The sequence below is a fragment of the Triturus cristatus genome, chromosome 3_1, assembly GCF_964204655.1.
Source record: "Triturus cristatus chromosome 3_1, aTriCri1.1, whole genome shotgun sequence".
Classification (NCBI taxonomy): domain Eukaryota; kingdom Metazoa; phylum Chordata; class Amphibia; order Caudata; family Salamandridae; genus Triturus; species Triturus cristatus.
This window is the reverse complement of record NC_140583.1, coordinates 506592527-506611179: the sequence shown is the minus strand read 5'-3', so window position 1 is coordinate 506611179 and position 18653 is coordinate 506592527. Positions and strand designations below refer to the sequence as shown.

At 43.2% G+C, this 18653-nt stretch overlaps 1 protein-coding gene across 1 annotated transcript in view; it reads left to right on the top strand.

Annotated features, from left to right (window-relative positions):
- Nucleotides 1-272: 272 nt before the first annotated feature.
- Nucleotides 273-18653, top strand: part of TTLL13 (tubulin tyrosine ligase like 13) — a 433768-nt gene continuing 415387 nt past the window's right edge. The window contains 2 exon segments of the mRNA XM_085644394.1: nt 273-347; nt 349-421. Coding sequence (XP_085500520.1) covers nt 273-347; nt 349-421 — 148 coding nt within the window.

Below are 18653 nucleotides of genomic sequence, written 5' to 3'. Positions count from 1 at the left end.
CAGGGCAGGCTGTATAGTGGTGACGTTAACTTGGAAAACACCTGCAATTGTCGCTTCAGTTAAATTAGTGCTCTTAATTCACTACTAGCAACCTGGTCAGTAAGCGGCATTGTGGCTGTCAAACCACCACTGTCTGTGGCACAGACCCACATTACATAAAGATTCACCCAACCACGCCCCTCCTCCTGCGCTACCGTCACGCAGTGTCCCTCCAATCGCAGCCCCGCTTCTCGGTCTCCATGGTAACGGCGTGTCCGGTGTCTGGACTCTTGATGGAAGTCGTAGTGGCCGACCGATCGGCGGCGAGACGTGAGCCGGGGGAGGAGGGTGCCGAATACAGCCGGCGGGGGGGCCGTGGACACCCCCGGAGTCACACTAGACCGCACCGCGTCCTTAGTAACTGCCATAGTGACACCTGAAGGTGAGTGGTCAGTGGGGTTGTTGACCTACGGCATCGCACCTGGAAGACTTGTGAGCTGCAGCCGCATCAAACAAGGTTCACGTGACGCGGTTAACAACATATGTCCCATATTTGTGACAGCGTTTAGTCTCTGAAGTACTCTGCATATAAATTACTTTTTTCGCTTTTTCTAATTACACGTGACTCCGTTGCTTTTGTGCCTCGTGTTCTTCGTAGTTCAACTCTTCTGTCAGAGGTTCACCCTCTCGAGTAGTGTTTTTCTTCTTTCATGGAGTGTTTGTTCGCAGTGACTTTGATCACTCGTCAGCTTCAGCGGAACTAGTCTTGGATGGACTTGTCTGCTCCAGCCTGGTATTGCTCTTCACTGTGGCGCGTTGTCTACCTGGAACTTGACTGCTGTTCTTTCATTTCTCATTCTATTCCAGCTTCTTCTGCCTGGACTTGCTGCTTCGGTCTAAACAAATTGATTTCTACCTCAGCCCCTTCTTCTGATCTTCTAGTTTGCAGCTGGCCTTCATCCAGAGGATTTCTTCTATCTCTTTGGCAGCAATAGCTTTATTTTGCCCCGGGTATAATTACTGGTACTGATTACAAATGGGCCTCTGCATGAGTTCCTACTTCTGATCCACTTTGACTGTTATTCTGCTGAAATGTCTCCAGCTCTTCTTCCTAGATAATGTCTGCAAATGTATTTTCCTGTGAGCCGAATCAACTCAAGGTCTCGGAGCCTTTGTGAACGTGTAATCACTTGATTCCCTGTCATTACATTGGTGCCCTCTGTCCAGAACGGTCCAGCTGATTACTACTGCCAGAGGAGCTGTTTTCGTTCCTCTATTTTATAAAGTGGCTGAAAGGTCAAGGATGTTCACTGCCACATCATATATGTTTATCAAGAACGGTTCTAATGGTGTTCGTAAGAGATGCAGGCATGTTGTCATTTGGAAACCCCATCATAAATGAAGGATTATATACACAAAAATGTTTTTTTTTTTTTTAAAGCGACTTCATTTTTAGTGACAATGTGCTCGATACTCCATCTGGTCAGGCTCCATCTTCAAAATCGTTTGAAGACTATTAACTTGTGATTTTTTGCTTACATGATTTTATCTAAAAAGGTAATATTGTTTGAAGCCTTGAAACCTAGTAGAAGAAATAGTTTATATGCATGTGGATAATTGCAAAACCCGTTTGCTTGGAAATTTGTCCTCTGCTGAATTTACTCCTCCAGCATTTACAGATCACATGCCATTGGCAGCCCTCCTCAGATTTTCCACCTAAGATTAAGTGGTCCAACTCTCACCCAGACCATTTATGCTTACATACTCTGTCTGTCCACCACCTAACCAAGTTTGCCTGTAATGTCATGCCACCTCAAAGCTTTTAAGTGTATTGTGTGTCCAGGCCTGGACGCTCGGGCCTATCAGGTGGAAATGCAGCCCGCTGTCCAATAAACAGATTGGAGTTGGCAATGCTATACAGACAAAATGTCCTGCATCTCCCCTTAACACTACACATTTAGGGATAGGAAATGTTACATTGACATTAATCAGTAGATCTGCTTCTTCGAATACATCTCACACTTCAGATTTCAATGGATTTAATTATATACCTGTTTAATTCATTACTACCTATTTTACGGTTTCAGGGCTTGCAGTGATACAATCTCTCGAGTCACGGGATCAGTCAAAGTTAAAGCGATGTAACATTCAGAAAAGCAGCAGTAGAATATGATCTAAGTAATGCCTGTGAAGTGATGTCATTTCTCCTGACTTATATGAAACGTATGGTTCGAAATGCATGGGGGAAATGATAAAAAAAATACTCACAAACTCCAGTTAAATTTCTTTATATAGAAGAATGTGAAAAACGTGGACGAATGAAAAATAAAAGAATATGTGAAAATCAATTACTTGTGATTGAATAAATTAGGGCTTCCATGTTATCATTCAGAAGTTTTTCAGTGATTTTGAATAGACTGAAAATGCTGACTGACTAGCTGTGCAAGATGGCCTTTCAGCAGAACGTTTAGTGCATAAAGTTATCTGTACATATTGTTTGCTTTGCTAAATAACAATCTACATGCAGTGCAGAAATGCTCAATTGTCTTGCCTTGACTATTACCAGTTTCTTCACGCACTAAGCAAGGTTAAAAAGTGTAATATGTTTTAGGTATTTGGGGATTCTGAGTCTTCTTTTTTCTAGATTCTATTTACCACAAAGCCAAAAAAGTCTCCTGTGGCACAGAATATTTCCTCTCTTTATCCAACCTCCACGTACACTCTAAGGAGTTTATATATCTATTAGACCATGGAATGTAAGGCCTCTCACCACATTTAGCAGGGGCGGGTGCGGGACACTTTTGCTTTTGCTGTACATTAACCATACCAAGAAGTGTCGACTGAGACGAGGTTTCCACATCATCCCTACAAAATGCACGTACTCACTTGATTTCTTTGTCATTTTGAGTGTGATATACAATTTACAACAAGAATGTTTACTAATAGTAACATCTGGTGACGAGGTAGAACATTTGTGAAGACCGTGTATTCTAGGTATTAGAGCACAGACAGCCTCCTGAATGAGTAGAGACAGCTGAGGCTTCAGGGGCATGCATGACCGCCTCAGATACAGGGAGAAAAGCCAAGAATGCCAAGGCTGAGTAACCATCGGCAATTCAAACCTTAATTATAGTTAACTAATCTAAATACACCGCTCAGATCAGCACCGGTCTACAGTTACCACCTGTTATACTTACAGGAATGACATTCCTTTCTGTCTATGGGAAAAACAGTGACTATCATTAGAAGATTGTATGTATATAAGCATGAGTTTATACGTACACGCAAATATATGTATGCATGGATAGATAGATAGATAGATAGATAGATAGATAGATAGATAGATAGATAGATAGATAGATAGATAGATAGATAGATATTGCAGAGTGGCCTTAGCAACTCTATAGCTATAGTAGCAATCCGAGAAATACGACTTCTGCAGCTGTTTGCTCGCTAATAACTTTTCCACCATTTGACGAAGCTCTACAAAACTTTGCATATCTATTGCTTTTTCTACATTGGCGGATGGGGCAACGTTTCATGGTGATTCATAAAGGGCGTGCAAACATAAAGGGGGGTCCCAAAAAGCGTTTTCCCACTATTGTATTTTCCGTAATCGTTTTAGACAGACGTAGTGGCAAAATGGTCAGTTGTATTTCGGGAATATAGATTATACTGTAGAAAGGATCCTTTTTGGTAGTAGATGTAATTTAGCTCAGTGGTGTCAAAGTTATAAGGCCAAAAACGTAGTCACATATTGCTCCGAGGTATTTTCACGGTATACCGCTGTACATGCTGATGACAAGGTAATATATGATTGGGTAATCACGCCCCTTACAAAATTTAAATGCAGCCATGTTGTTTAGCCCACACTTAGTGTGCGTTGTGGGTTTCGACTAGAAATATAGTGTACTAGCGGTTTATAAGTAAACAGGAAGGATCGAGGCACTTTAGGTGAGTCTGAAAAGGAAGGGAAAAGTAGTTTCATTACTTTATATATTTTAACAAAAATTAACGGAGTACAGTGGTAATACATAGAAAGTACCGTTGCACATAAAAAGATTACCCAATCATATGCTGTTTTGTCATCACAATATACGCTGTATACCATGCAATAACTGCGGTATACAGTGGCACAATATAAAACTACGTTCTTGTGCTTTATAACTTTAATACTACTGAACCAATTTAGATCTACTATCAAAAAGGACCCTTCCACTCCAAAATCTATAATCCTGCCAAATTTCAGCCAATTTCCTGCTTTGTCTGATTAAACTAAACTCTACGCCACTCCGCTCTACTGTATGACATGTCACTCCATTCTATGACACGCCATGCCGTCGTATGACAGTTCATTCCACTCTGACACTACACACCACTCCACTCTGCGACACACCAATCCTCTCTATGATACTGCACTCTATGCCACTCTGCGCCACTCCACTCTACGCCACTCTACTCCACCCTGTTCCACTCTACGGCAATCCACTATACACCACTCCACTCTACGCCACTCCACTCTCCACCATTCCACTCTATGGTATTTTTCTTTATGCCACTCCACTCTACACCACTCCACTCTACACTATTCCACTTCACACCATGCCACTCCTCTCTATTGTATTGTATTGTAATTCCATTTATATAGCACTTACTACCCCTGACAAGGTGTCCAATTACTTTTTTTGGCGAGTAGCACGCTACTCCAGAACCCAAAAGGATTAGTGGTGAATTAGCATAGTGATATATGAACTTAATTTGAGCGGCGGATGTTATTTGAATTGAGAAGGATAGTGGGGGGATAGAAGAGGGAGGGTCTAGCAAGGTTTTTTTTAGTTCATAGCATTAAAAGGGGGTTTGGGATGAGTAAAGGGGAGGTTGAGGGAGAAGAGTCAGAGGGAAGGGTTTAGAAAGGCTTGTTTGGGCGATCTGAATAGTAAAAGAAGTATGAGATGCTGCAAATAAGGGTAGAGGAGGGAAGAGTCTAGAAAGGGTTATTTTGGGGATCATAGTAGTGGTATGAGTTTTTGGATGAATGAGAGAGTGGAGGTAGAGAATATACTGAGAGAGGTATAAGGTGAGAAATAGGGTAGTGCATTGGAAAGAGTAATAGAATGAGGTTTGAGATGAGTCTGAGAGTTGAGGTAGAGGATATATTGAGGGTGGTATAGGGTGAGAAATAGGGTAGTGCATTGCAGAGAGTAGTAGAATGAGGTTTGAGATGAGTCAGAGTAGAGATATAGGGTGAGATATAGGATAGTGCATTGGATATGCTGAATTAGAAGGAAAGTAATAAATAAAAAGAAACATGAGTACATGGAAGGTATGTATGTATAAGGAAGGTAATATATGTAAATTAAAGTTGCATTTAGTAAACTCAGACTTTCAAGTGACACTGTATTTTAAATGATTATTTTGTTTAATTGTTTTGTAATGCGATAGTGAAGCAATAGTAGAGGAATAGTTATGATAAAAGATTTACGTAATTATGCATTCACTTATATACATGTTAAACATAGAATAATGTAACTAAAAGTAATATGTACTTTTGTTAAGGAGAACTAACGAATATCAATATCTTTAAAAGCATAATTATTATGCACAAGTCACCGGTCGTGCTGAATGGTGAGTCAGCGGTCCTTTTACATCTTTGCCTTGAAGCTGTGATGTTATCACTCACAGCAGTTAGCTAATTGGTAACACTGGTTTCTCTTAGAGCCTGACTAGTTTTATATGCAGTATAACAGGTACTGGCATTGCATCATCATCACAGCCTGCATAGCCGGTTTCGTCCGAGCCTCACTGATTGTTTTGCCTTTCTACAGTTTGCCACTTGTCAGGTTTTATCAAAGGGCTCTTTAAGTTTAAATGAGTTGGAGGCTTTTTCACTTTTCTTTTGCATATACATAAAACAATTAAATTGTACCACTTTGATGGCAGGTTTGCTGAATGTCTTTTAATTATTCTCTTGCCACTGTTTAGTCTATTAGGCTGTTTTCTTCACTCAGCATTCTGAGCATTGATGAAATTGCAACATTCCATTAAATATTGACCACCCAATCGATTACCACAATTCTCTTTATGATTCAATGTACTGTTGCAATGTAGGCAATGTCAACTTTCAGATTCCTTCATGTCTTCAAACACTCCACAATTCACGCATGAGTTTTGTATTGTAATGGGTTTGATTTATTACACCCAGTTATTCATGTTTGGAATGTGTTATCACTGCTGTCTCCCTATTCATTTAGGTTGAGAAAGGTACATTGTCAAGATATACCAGAGGAAGCAATATTGAATTATATCTTTGTACTAAATATTGAGGTGAGCTTTTTTCAGCCACTTTGTCTATGTAATGCAGTCTTTATGGACATTTTAAACTTTTGACGGACTAAACCATTGCCTTCAATTGTACAATGCTACCTGAGGAAGACCCATCATTAAGTAATTCAGATGGTCAAGTCATTGACAAATCCCCACTGAGTCACCCATTAGTTGTGGACATTTCATTTGAGGCTGAAAGAACACTGTGTTCTTTTATATTTTCAGTCGCCTTGGTTCCTAGGAATATTGGGATTGCCGCCTGGTTTATTTAGAGGACAAACAACTGGCAGTACATCTCCCCCCTTTATGTCTCAGTTACTGAAACAGCATGTACTACCACCCTCTATCATAAGGCCTACTCTTTTAAATGTTCACATCCCTCCTTTAGCTAAGCTTTGCAGGTCACATGGTGGTCATTTTATGAACTAGGCTGGCTTTACTTAGTTGAGTTTCTCAATTAATTATTTAGTGCCTCCTCGTTTCAATGAGTTCCATCAATGTATGAGAGACATTACAGTTTGTATGGTGCAAAACACATTAAAATGTATGTTCACAAGACAGACGTACTACGCAGTAAGAGCCGAAGCCCAACGCAGGCCCTACCCTCTGACCTTTAATAGGTGATATTACCTTAAACTTGGCAGAGTCAGTTCGGAATTTAGGTTTCTATCTGGATGAGAAACGATCTCTTGTCAGCCATGCTCACAAGCTGCCTACAACCTATTTTGCCTTGTTTAATGTCTTATGGTAAATCTTAGCTGTTATTCATGACTCCGGACAGCAACTTGTCATCAAGTTGACTATTCTAAGTTGGTTGGATTATGGCAGCTCCTTATTTTTGGGTGACCCAGCATATGTTTCAAGTCGTCTACAGAGAATTCAAAATACAGCAGCCCGATTCGTATTACTATGACCGCGTCACTTGTCTGCCTCCACTGCTCTGGACTCCCTGCACTGGCTAGTGATCACTAGAGTCATGTTTAAATCACTATGTACTGCGTTCAAAACTCTCCTTAAGACAGGCCCTCTTTATCTGCAACACAAGAGTTTTAACGGCCTGCCACTGTCTGCTTGCTTTGCTCCTCGAATGCTAACCTTGCCACTATCCCACGGAGTATCCTTGAGAGTTTAGGGAGTAGAGCATTCTCAGTTAAAGTGGCTCATTTTAGGAATGACATTCCGTCCTTGTTGCGAGCTACTCCTGATTTGGTGAAATGTAGAAAGGCTCTGAAAACCTGGCCGTACACTATATATTTAGTCTTCTGTATCTTTGTGACAGTTTCTAGTGATGGTCTCTAGCATCAGGACGCCGATATAGGTACCAACGCGCTCCACAAATTAACAGAACATACCATTTGTGCCTCAAAGTATCAGGAGGCTCCTGCCTACAACAGGAGTGTTGACATGTATCAACAGGATTGCTTCAGCAGGGCACTCAATATGCTTTTGTAGGGCATTTCATTCCTAACCTCTTCTACTTTGTACTACAGCTGCCTGTCCTGCTTTTAGCCTTCTGACCCATGCACCAAAAGGCAGCCTTTTTAATGCATATTTGGCATGGTGTCTGTCGAAGGATATTAACATAACCCTACAGATTTCTGCTGTCAGTTAACACAGCATAAGCCAGGCTACTTAACATAAAGATAATTACACATGGCACTAGCTCCTTTTGAATACTTGAAAGTTCAGCATTTGAAGTAGACAACCAAATCAAGTAAGACAAATTCAAGGTATCGAAACGTAAAAATATGTTGTAAAATAGATCCTACTCGTAAACCCCTTTTGTTTCCTCTTTTTCGACACCTCTATCACGTTGACCAGTACTCCCTTGCGAATTTCAACTCTCACAGTAAAGTGCTGAGACAGACATTTTCGGAGACAACTAATGCTTTAAAAAGGAATGTCCATTGCTGTGGTGGCTCCTCCGCTAAGGCGGAGGAGCGTTGCCCCACTGCTCAAAAGAAAAAAGAAAATTATATTAACATATCGTTATCATTTTATTTTTCCTATTGAAGTCTGTGGCTCTCGGTACGTGCGTGGCTGGCCAGACTTGGGGAGGAGTGGATTGCAGTCCTTAAGTGCAGTCCTTAAGTGTGCATTGCCTCATGGGCCGGCCAAACAGTCATGCACACTTTGCATGTTCCCCACCAGGCTGCAATGCACAGCCCGGTGAGGAACAATCAAAGCCTCCCAGTCCCTATCTGAGTGCTGAACCACGGCGCTCAGACCAATCACAAAGCTGCAATGCAGCATTGTGATTGGCTTAGGAAGAGGACTGAGTAGAGACGGCGTCCGACCCAGGTAAGTGTTTTTTTTTCCATTTCTTCCCCACCTTCTCTCCCCCACCTCACCACTCCCGTCCGGTAGCAGCCGCTACTGGTCCATTGGGGTAGACAAGGGTAGCAGCTGCTACTCCTGGCTTACTTTTGGGTAACCCCAGTCGTTACTATTGCTGGTATCGGAGGTTATGAAAGCAGCAGTAGTTCCAAAAAAGATACTGTATGGTTAATTAGGAGTACTTTTCACTATTTGTCCTTCATTGAGCCCATCTGCAGCAAAAAAAGAGGCTATCATTTCATGTCCCTTTAGATAAACTTCCCTGCAGCCTGTTTTGCACAAGATGGCGACGGCCTGTTCCCTCACTGCAGTGACTACCGCGCGCCGCTATTGAGTCGTCGAGGAGGTACGCCAGTGTCCTAGTGGCTCTAAGTTCTGCAAGGATATCCAGGTGCTATGCCACTGCACTCTATGCCACTCCACTGAGCACTGTTCCACTCTACACCACTGCACTCTACGCCACTCCACTTAAGCCATTCCACTTTATGCCACTCCACTCTATTCTGTTGCTCTTTGTGCCACTCTACTGTACATTGCTCGACTCTACAGCGCGCCCCTCTACACCAATCTTCTCTGTAGCACTCCACTCTATGCCACTCCACTCTATGCCACTCCACTCTATGCCACTCCAATCTATGCCATTCCACTCTACCGACTCAACTGTGCGCCACTCCTCTCTATGCCCCTCCGACTCAATGCTATACCACTCTGCGCCACGACAATCTACTCTGTTCCATCCTATGCCAGTCCACTATCCACCACTCCACTCTACTCTACTCTACGCCACTCCATTTTACTGTATGCCACTCCACTGTATGCTATTCCACTCTATGCCACTGCACTCCATGCTCCTCCACTCTATGCCAGTTAAGTTTATGCCAGTCCACTCTATGCTATTCCACTCTACGCCACTCCACTCCACTCTACGCCACCCCAATGTACATTACCAAACTCTACACCACTCAACTCTACTCCATTCCACTCTATGTCTCTCCACTCTAGGCCACTTGCTCTCTGCTATTGCACTCTACGCCACTCCAGTCTAGGTTATTCAGCTCTATGCCACTCCACGCAATTCCACTTTTTGCTACGCCACTCTGCACCACTCCACTTTATGCTTTTCTACTCCACGCCACACCACTCTACGCCTCTCCACACTGCTATTCCACTCTATTCCACTCCACTCTCCGCCACTCCATTCTAGGGGTTTTGACTCTACGTCACTCCCCTCTACTCTGCTATTCCACTCTATGCCACTCCTCTCTCCGCCACTGCACTCTAGGTTATTTGACTCTGCGCCATTCCACTCTACGTTATTGAACTCTACGCCACTCCACTCTACATCACTACACTTTATGCCACTGCTCTCTATGCCACTCTACGCTGTTCGACTCTAGTCCACTCCGCTGTACGTTATTCAACTCTACACTACGCCACTGTTCACTGTTCCACTTTATGCTATTCCACTCTATGCCACTCCACTCTGGGCCACTCCACTCTATGCTATCCCACTCAACAGCACTCCATTCTACACCACTCCACTCTATGCTATTACACTCAACAATACTCCATTCTACACCACTCCACTCTATGCCACACCACTTTACATCACTCCACTTAAGGCTATTCCACTCTCAGTCAATCCACTCTATGCCACTGTACTCTACGATATTGCATTCCATGCACTACACGTTATGCCACTACATTCTGTCCTATTCCACTCTGTGCCTTTATGATACACTGCTTATACCCTTTCATATTACATCACTAATACCATGTAAAATCATAGCATTCATAACAATACTTATGACATCTCAGTTGTGAGAACACTGTGCATGGTAAAGTGGTGAGTTATAGTTAATGTAATGTGGCTAGCAAGTTGACAACATTGTGTACGTAGGTGCACGAGTTACAGTTATTTGAAGTTGGTGCATAAATTAGAAAAGTTATGGTATAACTATGAGTTTAAAATGTCTAATTTTTGTGTAGTGTTAGTTTGGTTTGTATAGAAAGAATAAATTACGAGTTATAGTAATTTGAAGGAGTTGTGTGAATTATAGATTTAAAGTGCAACTATAACTTTAGGATTTCTAATGTTTGCGTAGTCGAAGTTTTGTTTGTATAGAAAGATTAAATAGAGTTTTTCTAACTATAACTAAGCTTTAACCTTTGTTTTTTTTTCTATTGAATATATATTAGATATATCTATATATATTTATTTTGCATGTTTGGGTCCATTTATTGCACAAAGTGCGGCGTTATAAAAAGCAATATTTCATAGTGACCTGTGAGATATGGAACATAATTTCACGATGTTCGCTTAAATCTGGGCCTCATTATAAATGACGGCCTCAAAGTAAAAGTTTAATCCATACCTGTAGGCTTTGCTAATGAACATTAAGGGCCATATGTAGGTAGGGACACATTTACCACTTCATAAATACCGAATTTTACCGATTCGGTATTTATGAAGTGGTAAATGATATGTAGGTAATTGGTCGGTAAATATTACCGATTCGGAATAATTCGGTAATTACCGAATCGGTATTTACCGAATCGGTAATGAGGCATACCTTCCCATTGATGGGAAGGTATGCCTCATTACCGAATCGGTAAATACCGATTCGGTAATGGGGGGAACACATGCAAGGGTGGCAGGGTGTCACATTGACACCCTGTTGCACCCCTGAAACGGCCATGTGTGCACATGTGGCACACATACATGCCCGAAGGGCATGTATGTCTGCCACATTGCACACTTGTAGGCGCTATGAAATGCATTTCACCATCCATACTTTATTTACCACCAACTATTAGTTGGTGGTAAATACCAACTCCAAACATCACCCACACACTCCCCCTACATCTCATTTCTGTATTCGGAATTTACCGAATCGGTAAAATTACCGAATCGGTAATTTTACCGATTCGGTAAATTCCGAATACAGAAATTGTCCCCCTACATACCAAAAGCCAAAATACCGGCCGGTAACGGTATAATTACCGAAAATCGGCCGTTACCGACCGGTATTTGGCTTACTACATGAGGCCCATAGAGAGCTACATTTTGATAAATGCCTTCCTTTACCATTTGATATAACGTCTGAGCTGGGAGCTTCTTCTTTTAACTCGTAAGTCTGAAAAAGAAGGGAAAAGTAGTTTTGTTACTTTATATATTTTAACAAAAAGTAGCAGAGTACCACAGTACTACCTAGAAAGTAGTGCAGTACTTAAAAACATTTCCCAATCATATGCTGTTCTGTCATCGTGATGTGATGCTCTGTATCGTGAAAGTGCTGCAGTATACAGCAGCATAATATCTAACTGAGTTTTTGTGCTTTATAACTTTAACACTACTGAACCAATTTAGTTCTACAGCCAATGGACCTTTTCCACCCCAAAATCTATATTCCTGCCAAATTTCATCTACATGCCATTTTCCTGCTATGTCTGTTTAAACTAGACTCTGTGATACACCAATCCGCTTTACTGCATGACATTCCACTCCATTCTATGAGATGTCATTCCACTCTGCGACATGCCACACACTCTACGACAGTTCACTCCTCTCTGACACTCCACTCCACGACACGCCACTCCTCCCCACTCTAAGATATTCCACTCTGTGCCACTTTACACCACTCACTTTATGCCACTCCATCCTGCGCCACTTCACTGTACCCTATTTCACTCTATGCCAATCTACTCTACACCACTCCACTCTATTGTACAGCACTCCACTCTACGCTACTCCACTCTACGCTACTCCGCTCTTCGGCACTCCACTCTACTCCACTCCACTCAACACCATTCCACTTAACGCCATTCCACTCAACGCCATTCCACTCTATGGCACTCCACTGTACTCTATGCCACTCCACTGTACACCATTCCACTCTATGCCACTGCATTCTACACCACTCCACACCACTTCATTCTGTGCCAGTACACTTTATGCAACTCCACTCTCCGCCACTCCACTCTATGTCACTTTACTGTACATTAGTCGACTCTACATCACCCCACTCTGCGCCATTCCACTCTGCGCCATTCCACTCTGCGCCACTTCACTCTATGCCACTCCACTCTATGCCACTCCACTCTGTCACTCCACTCTGCGCCTTCCCACTGTACGCCATTCCACTGTACGCCATTCCACTCTTTGCCTCTCCACTCTTTGCCTCTCCACTCTGCACAACTCCACTGTATGCCACCCCCCTCCATGCCATTCCTCTCTAAACCACTCCACTTTACGCCCCTGCACTTAATGCCACTCCACTCTACACCACTCCACTCTTTGTTATTTGACTCTACACACCTCCACTGTACACTACTCCACTCTATGCCACTCCACTCTATGCAGTCCCTCCTACGCCATTCCACTTTACGCTATTCCACTCAACGCCACTCCATGCCATTCCATTCTGTGCCACTCCACACCACTCCAATCTGTGCTGTGGCACTCCACTCTACGCTGTGCCACTCCACTGTGCACCACCCCACTGTACGCCACTTTACTCTGCCATTCCACTGTACGTCACTCCATTCTACACCACTACACTTTATGCCACTCCATTCTACGCTATTCTACGATATTCCACTCTGCGCCACTCCACTCTACGCCACTCCACTCTGTGATTTTCCACTCCACTCCACTCCACGCCTCACCACTCTACACCGTTCGACTCTATGCTACTGCACTCTACAATATTGCACTCCATACACTCCACTCTACACTACTCTACTCTACCCTATTCCACTGTGCTCCTTTGCGATGCACTGCTTATACCCTTTCATATTACATCACTTATTCCATGTTAAATCATAGCATTCATAACAATACTTATGACATCTCAAATGACATAATTTGTGAATACACTGTTATAGTAGAGTGGTGAGTTATAGTTAATGTACTGTGGCTTACGAGTTGCCAACACTATGTACTGAGGTGCGCAAGTTGCAGTAATTTGAAGGCGGTACATAAATGATAAATTTCAGGTAGAACTATAACTTTTGAATTTCTAATGTCAGTGTAGTGTTCGTTTGGTTTGTATAGATAGAATAAATAGTATTATAGTAATTTGAAGATGGTGCATAAATTATAAATTTAAGGTGCAACTATAAATTTAGAATTTCTAATTTTCGGGTAGTTTAAGTTTTGTTTGCATAGAAAGATCAATTAGAGTTTTTCTAACTATAACTAAGCTTTAATCTTTGGTTTATCCATCGAATTTATATGTATCTATATATATTACATGTTTCGGTCCATTTATTGCAGAAAGTGAAGCGGTAGAAAAAGCCATATTTCATAGTGACCTGTAAAATATGGAACATAATTTCACGGATCCCTTTGAAATCTGGGCCTCATCATAATGACAGCCCCAAAGTAAAAATCTAAGCCAAACCTATTGGCTTTGCCAATAAACATATAGCAAGGCTACATTTTGATGACTGCATTCCTTTACCATATGATGTTAAGTCTGAAATGGGTGTTCCTTCTTTTAATGCAAAATCTATTCTCAATATTACAGTTTGGCACTGGAATCAAGCTATGCCTGGCTGATGAGCTCATGATGAAGGTGAAAGCGGTCCTGGGTTGCTTGTGTTCCAGTTCAGGGAAGACTTACCATGGCAGTTCGGACTGGACTGCTCCCATTGTAGCAGGGTAAAGACTGATTTCATATAGCAGGGTGGAAACTAAGGTGGCATGGTATGCAAAATAACCATGGATTGGGACGCAGCCCGACTAAGTAACAGTGGCTGAGAAAAATTCAAGCATTCCATCCATCACTTTTAGTATACTTTAGGTTGTCGATCAATATGGCAAAACCCCTGATTGATTTGTGTATATTTATCTATAACTGCATATAAATGGTTTGAAAGGACTTTCAGCAAAATCTTGAAGTTTATATTCAATAACGAGATAGGCCAGTAAGAGGCACCTAGCCTACTTCTACATTTTCACAATCGTGGCCATCCTCTGATCTGAGGGGAGTTTGCCCTCCTGTTTCTCTACATATAACATATGATGAATGGGTTCTCTTAGTTTACATCAACACTTAAAAAATTCTGCTGGTAACTTGTTTGGGCCCAGGATTTCCCAATGTTTAAGTTGTTTAGTCGCTTGCACGATTTCCTTCACTGCTATCCTCTCCTCCAGTTTCTCGGGTGGATTACATTTTGGTGCCGATTCCGATCCGTTAAAAAAAATTACCGTACGACTCGTATACGTATTTTTTTACGTACGAATCGTACAAGTCCCGTACAAACGTGAAGTACGATTCGTACGTTAAAAAATACATGCGAATCGTATCGGGAAAAGGTCTACGAGACGTCCCCGGACAGTTTTACGTACGAGTCGTAAAACTGAAGTCCGAGCGCACAAGTCCGAATACACAAGCGTATGGAAAACGTTCCGTACGGAGCGAACTTTGTACGACCCCTACCCCGGGTACACTTGTGCCCGGGGTACGAGTCGTACGCCCCCCCCCCCCCAGCCTCCCACCCCACCCGCGTATGTCCGCACCGTACCCCTGAATATGGGAGCAGGTATTATGGGCCTAAGGGAATCCGTCCGGTTCTGGAACAGACTTCCTCTCTCGGTTGTGGGGCGCGGGGCCATGGCAAGGATGGTTATGCTCCCACTTTGTCTTTATGCCCTCAAACTCCTTCTGCAGTGTCCTGAAATACACTTTTGACACCCTGAACAGTCTCCTAATCTCATTGGTGTGGACTGGAGGACGCAGCAGGGTAAAACTCGAAATACTGAAGTTAGATGTAGACTCAGGGGGACTGGGACTCCCAGAGTTCAGACTCTACTATTTTGCGGGTTTGCAGCAGTATGCAGCAAAGTGGTGCGCCGAGGGCTGTAATGTTGAAAAGGAACTGCTAGCGGACTGGGGCACTAGGACAGAACTGCCAAGATACCTCATGATGGGCTCCCGGACCCCTGGGGAATGCCCGTACATATTCCAGCAGGTAGAGTAGGCCTGGGAGTAACTTGTTTCCCTGTTTATCCATGGGGTACATACACGAGCACACTTCCTCTTCTGTGGCTGCAGGGTTTCCACCAGATCCAGTTTGCCATGGATATCACTAAATGGTATGAATGGGGCTGCACAGCAGCTAGGGACATATACATGAACAGGACCTTCTTATCCTTTAACGAGGCAAGGGAGGGGTTCCAAGTACTGGATGGTTCCTTCCTACAATATGCAAAAATATCGCAAAATATGGACCTCGTTTCCAGATGAGCCGGAGGAGTCACACACGTTAGTGTTGTTACTTGACCCAGGGTCCACTAGAGGACTAATCTCACGCATATATAAAGCCTTGAAAGAGGATCGTATGGTTGAGGTATCCACGATAAAAGGCAGATGGAGATGGATAGCGGACTTACCGTCTCCACTCACTGAGGGGTAGTAGAAGAGGGCGTTTGCACAAGTCTGTGAGGTAACCAGTAATGCAAGGCTTAAGCTCACTCAGTTTTTCTACCTACACCACACATATTTAACCTCTCAGAGATTATCACGCTTCAATCTAGGGCACTCCTCGGCGTGTCCCCGATGTGGCGTAGACCCAGCAACATTCATACATATGACCTGGACCTGTGTCTGCCTGCAATGGTATTGGCAACAAGTGCTCCGGGTGTGCTAAACGGTTACAACTGTGCAAATAGAGGCTACAGTTAATCAGTGTTATAGAAGTAGCCTTCACCCAAGGGAAGAAGAGCTTGCCACCTGTGCCCTCTGAAACCTCTGCCTGCCGTTTGATAGTCCTGCTAGGATGTCCTGTTTTCTATTCCCTATGGGATGGGTTCCCACCACCGATCGCTGCCAAGGTTCATTTTGTTGTTATTTTTATTTCCTTACTACAAGTTATAATGAGTATTGCTGCACATATTTCTCCTTGGCGGTAAAAACGTTATATACCGTATAGTTGTTATGCGTCCAGAAATGAAACTACTGAGTGGAGCATACGGGCACCCAAGTAGACTGCTGTGATATAAGACGTTAATAATTAGTCTACCAATGATACATTGTAAACTGTAAGGTCAACATGTAATGTTATATCTATGCAGTGTTGCAATAAAAATAAGTAAAAAGAAAAAAAAAGTTTTATCGTCTTGTTAATATTGGGGTTATGCAACGGTATTTAACAATTCTTTCTTAGTGGCTATATTTTAAGGTGCTCTACCATTCCTGTTTGTTTTAATAGTCACATTTGTGCTTGAATTGTATGTTTTTAAGTAATGAACAATAAAAATGTTTAACTGATTGTGTCACAGGGTCTGTATGTTTTTTTGTTACACTGTTTGTTCTGCTAGAATATGGAGATATTCTGCAGGATACTCCGAAGAAAAACACTGCAGTATAGAGTATTTTAGTGGCATGGTTAATACTTTGATCTGTTGTGGTACACTACTTTTCTGCATAGTTTGGCCCTAACACATGCCAAAAAGATAATGACAATGACAATCCCATTACTCCTTCTCTGTTATTAAATAGGACACATCAACCAGAGAGTGTGAGGGGAAAAAGAGGCAGGAGAGCAAGAGATGCAGGTGGGTGCCTATCATCTGCCTCTTTGAGTCAACAAGGAGGTCAGCAGTCAGCAGAAGATGTGAATCTGGGTTAAAGAGAAACTCAAATTCAAGCAACTGGAAAGGAAACGGTGCACCAGCAAGGATCCCACCGACCGAACCATCTTCAAGACATCGCTCAACCAGTACCACAGACTCCTGAAAGAGATGAAAAGGAACGCCCTACCCGACTGCATCGAAGCCAGGTTGAACTACAGTAAAGAACTCATCAGCATCATCAAGGAGGTCTCCAACCCCTTAGCGACTGAAAACACCATCACCCCCTCCCAAGAACTCTGCTACACCATGGCAAACTTCCACCACAACAAGATCTCCACCATCTACAAAAACTTCGAACCCCAATCTACCACGCCGACATCATCAGCATCCTCGCTCCTACAGTCGCAACATCCGACCATCGGATCACCGGTTGGGACCAGCTCACATGCAGAGTACTACTGACATCTGCACCATATCCACTCAGGAGCACCCATGGACCCCTGTCCCCACCACATGTTCAATCTCGGCAACAAGACCATCCGCAACAAACTGACAGCCATTTTCAACACATCCATCACCTCTGCCACCTCTCCAGACGAGTGGAAACACACTGAAGTCAACCGCCTTCAGGAAACTGTCCCCCCAACCCCAACGAGCTCAAAAACTATTGGCCCAGCTCCCATCTCCCTGCTACTCTTTACCGCCAAGGTCTTCAAAAAGGCCATCTACCGCCAACTCATTGAATACCTTGACAACAACGATCTTCTGGACCCATCCTAATCTGGATTCAACAACAGAACCATCCTAGACCAGGAAGATGTGGCTGCCCTGTTCCTCTCCGACCTCTCAGTGGCTTTCTACACTGTGTTCCACCGCACTTTGAAGGGGGTTCATCAGATCGAAATTCAAGAGGACGCTCTTAAATGGATCGCAACCTCACTCACTGGAAGATCACAGAGAATCCACCTTCCTCCATTCATCTCGGAGCCCAAGAACATCATCTGTAGCGTCCCCCAAGGTTCATCCCTCAGTCCTACTCTGTTCAATGCCTATATGACCCCCCTGGCAAACATCATCAGAAACCTTGGACTGAACATTATCTCCTACGAAGACGACACCCAGCTGATCCTTTTGCTATCAAAGACCCTTCCACCACGAGGGCCAACTTCCACCTGTGCATGACCAGCATCGCAGACTGGTTGCAAAACAAATTCAACACAGACAAGACTGAAGTACTGATCTTCGGGAACTACACCTCCCCTTAGAACAACTCCTGGTGACCTGCTGACCAGGGACCTTTTCCCACCCCCACAGACCACGCCCGGTACCTCAGCATCGTCTTGGGCAACAAACTTACAATGAAGAACCAGATCAACGCAGTCTCCGCCTGCTTCCTCTGGCTGCGCATGCTCCGATAGATCTTCAAATGGTT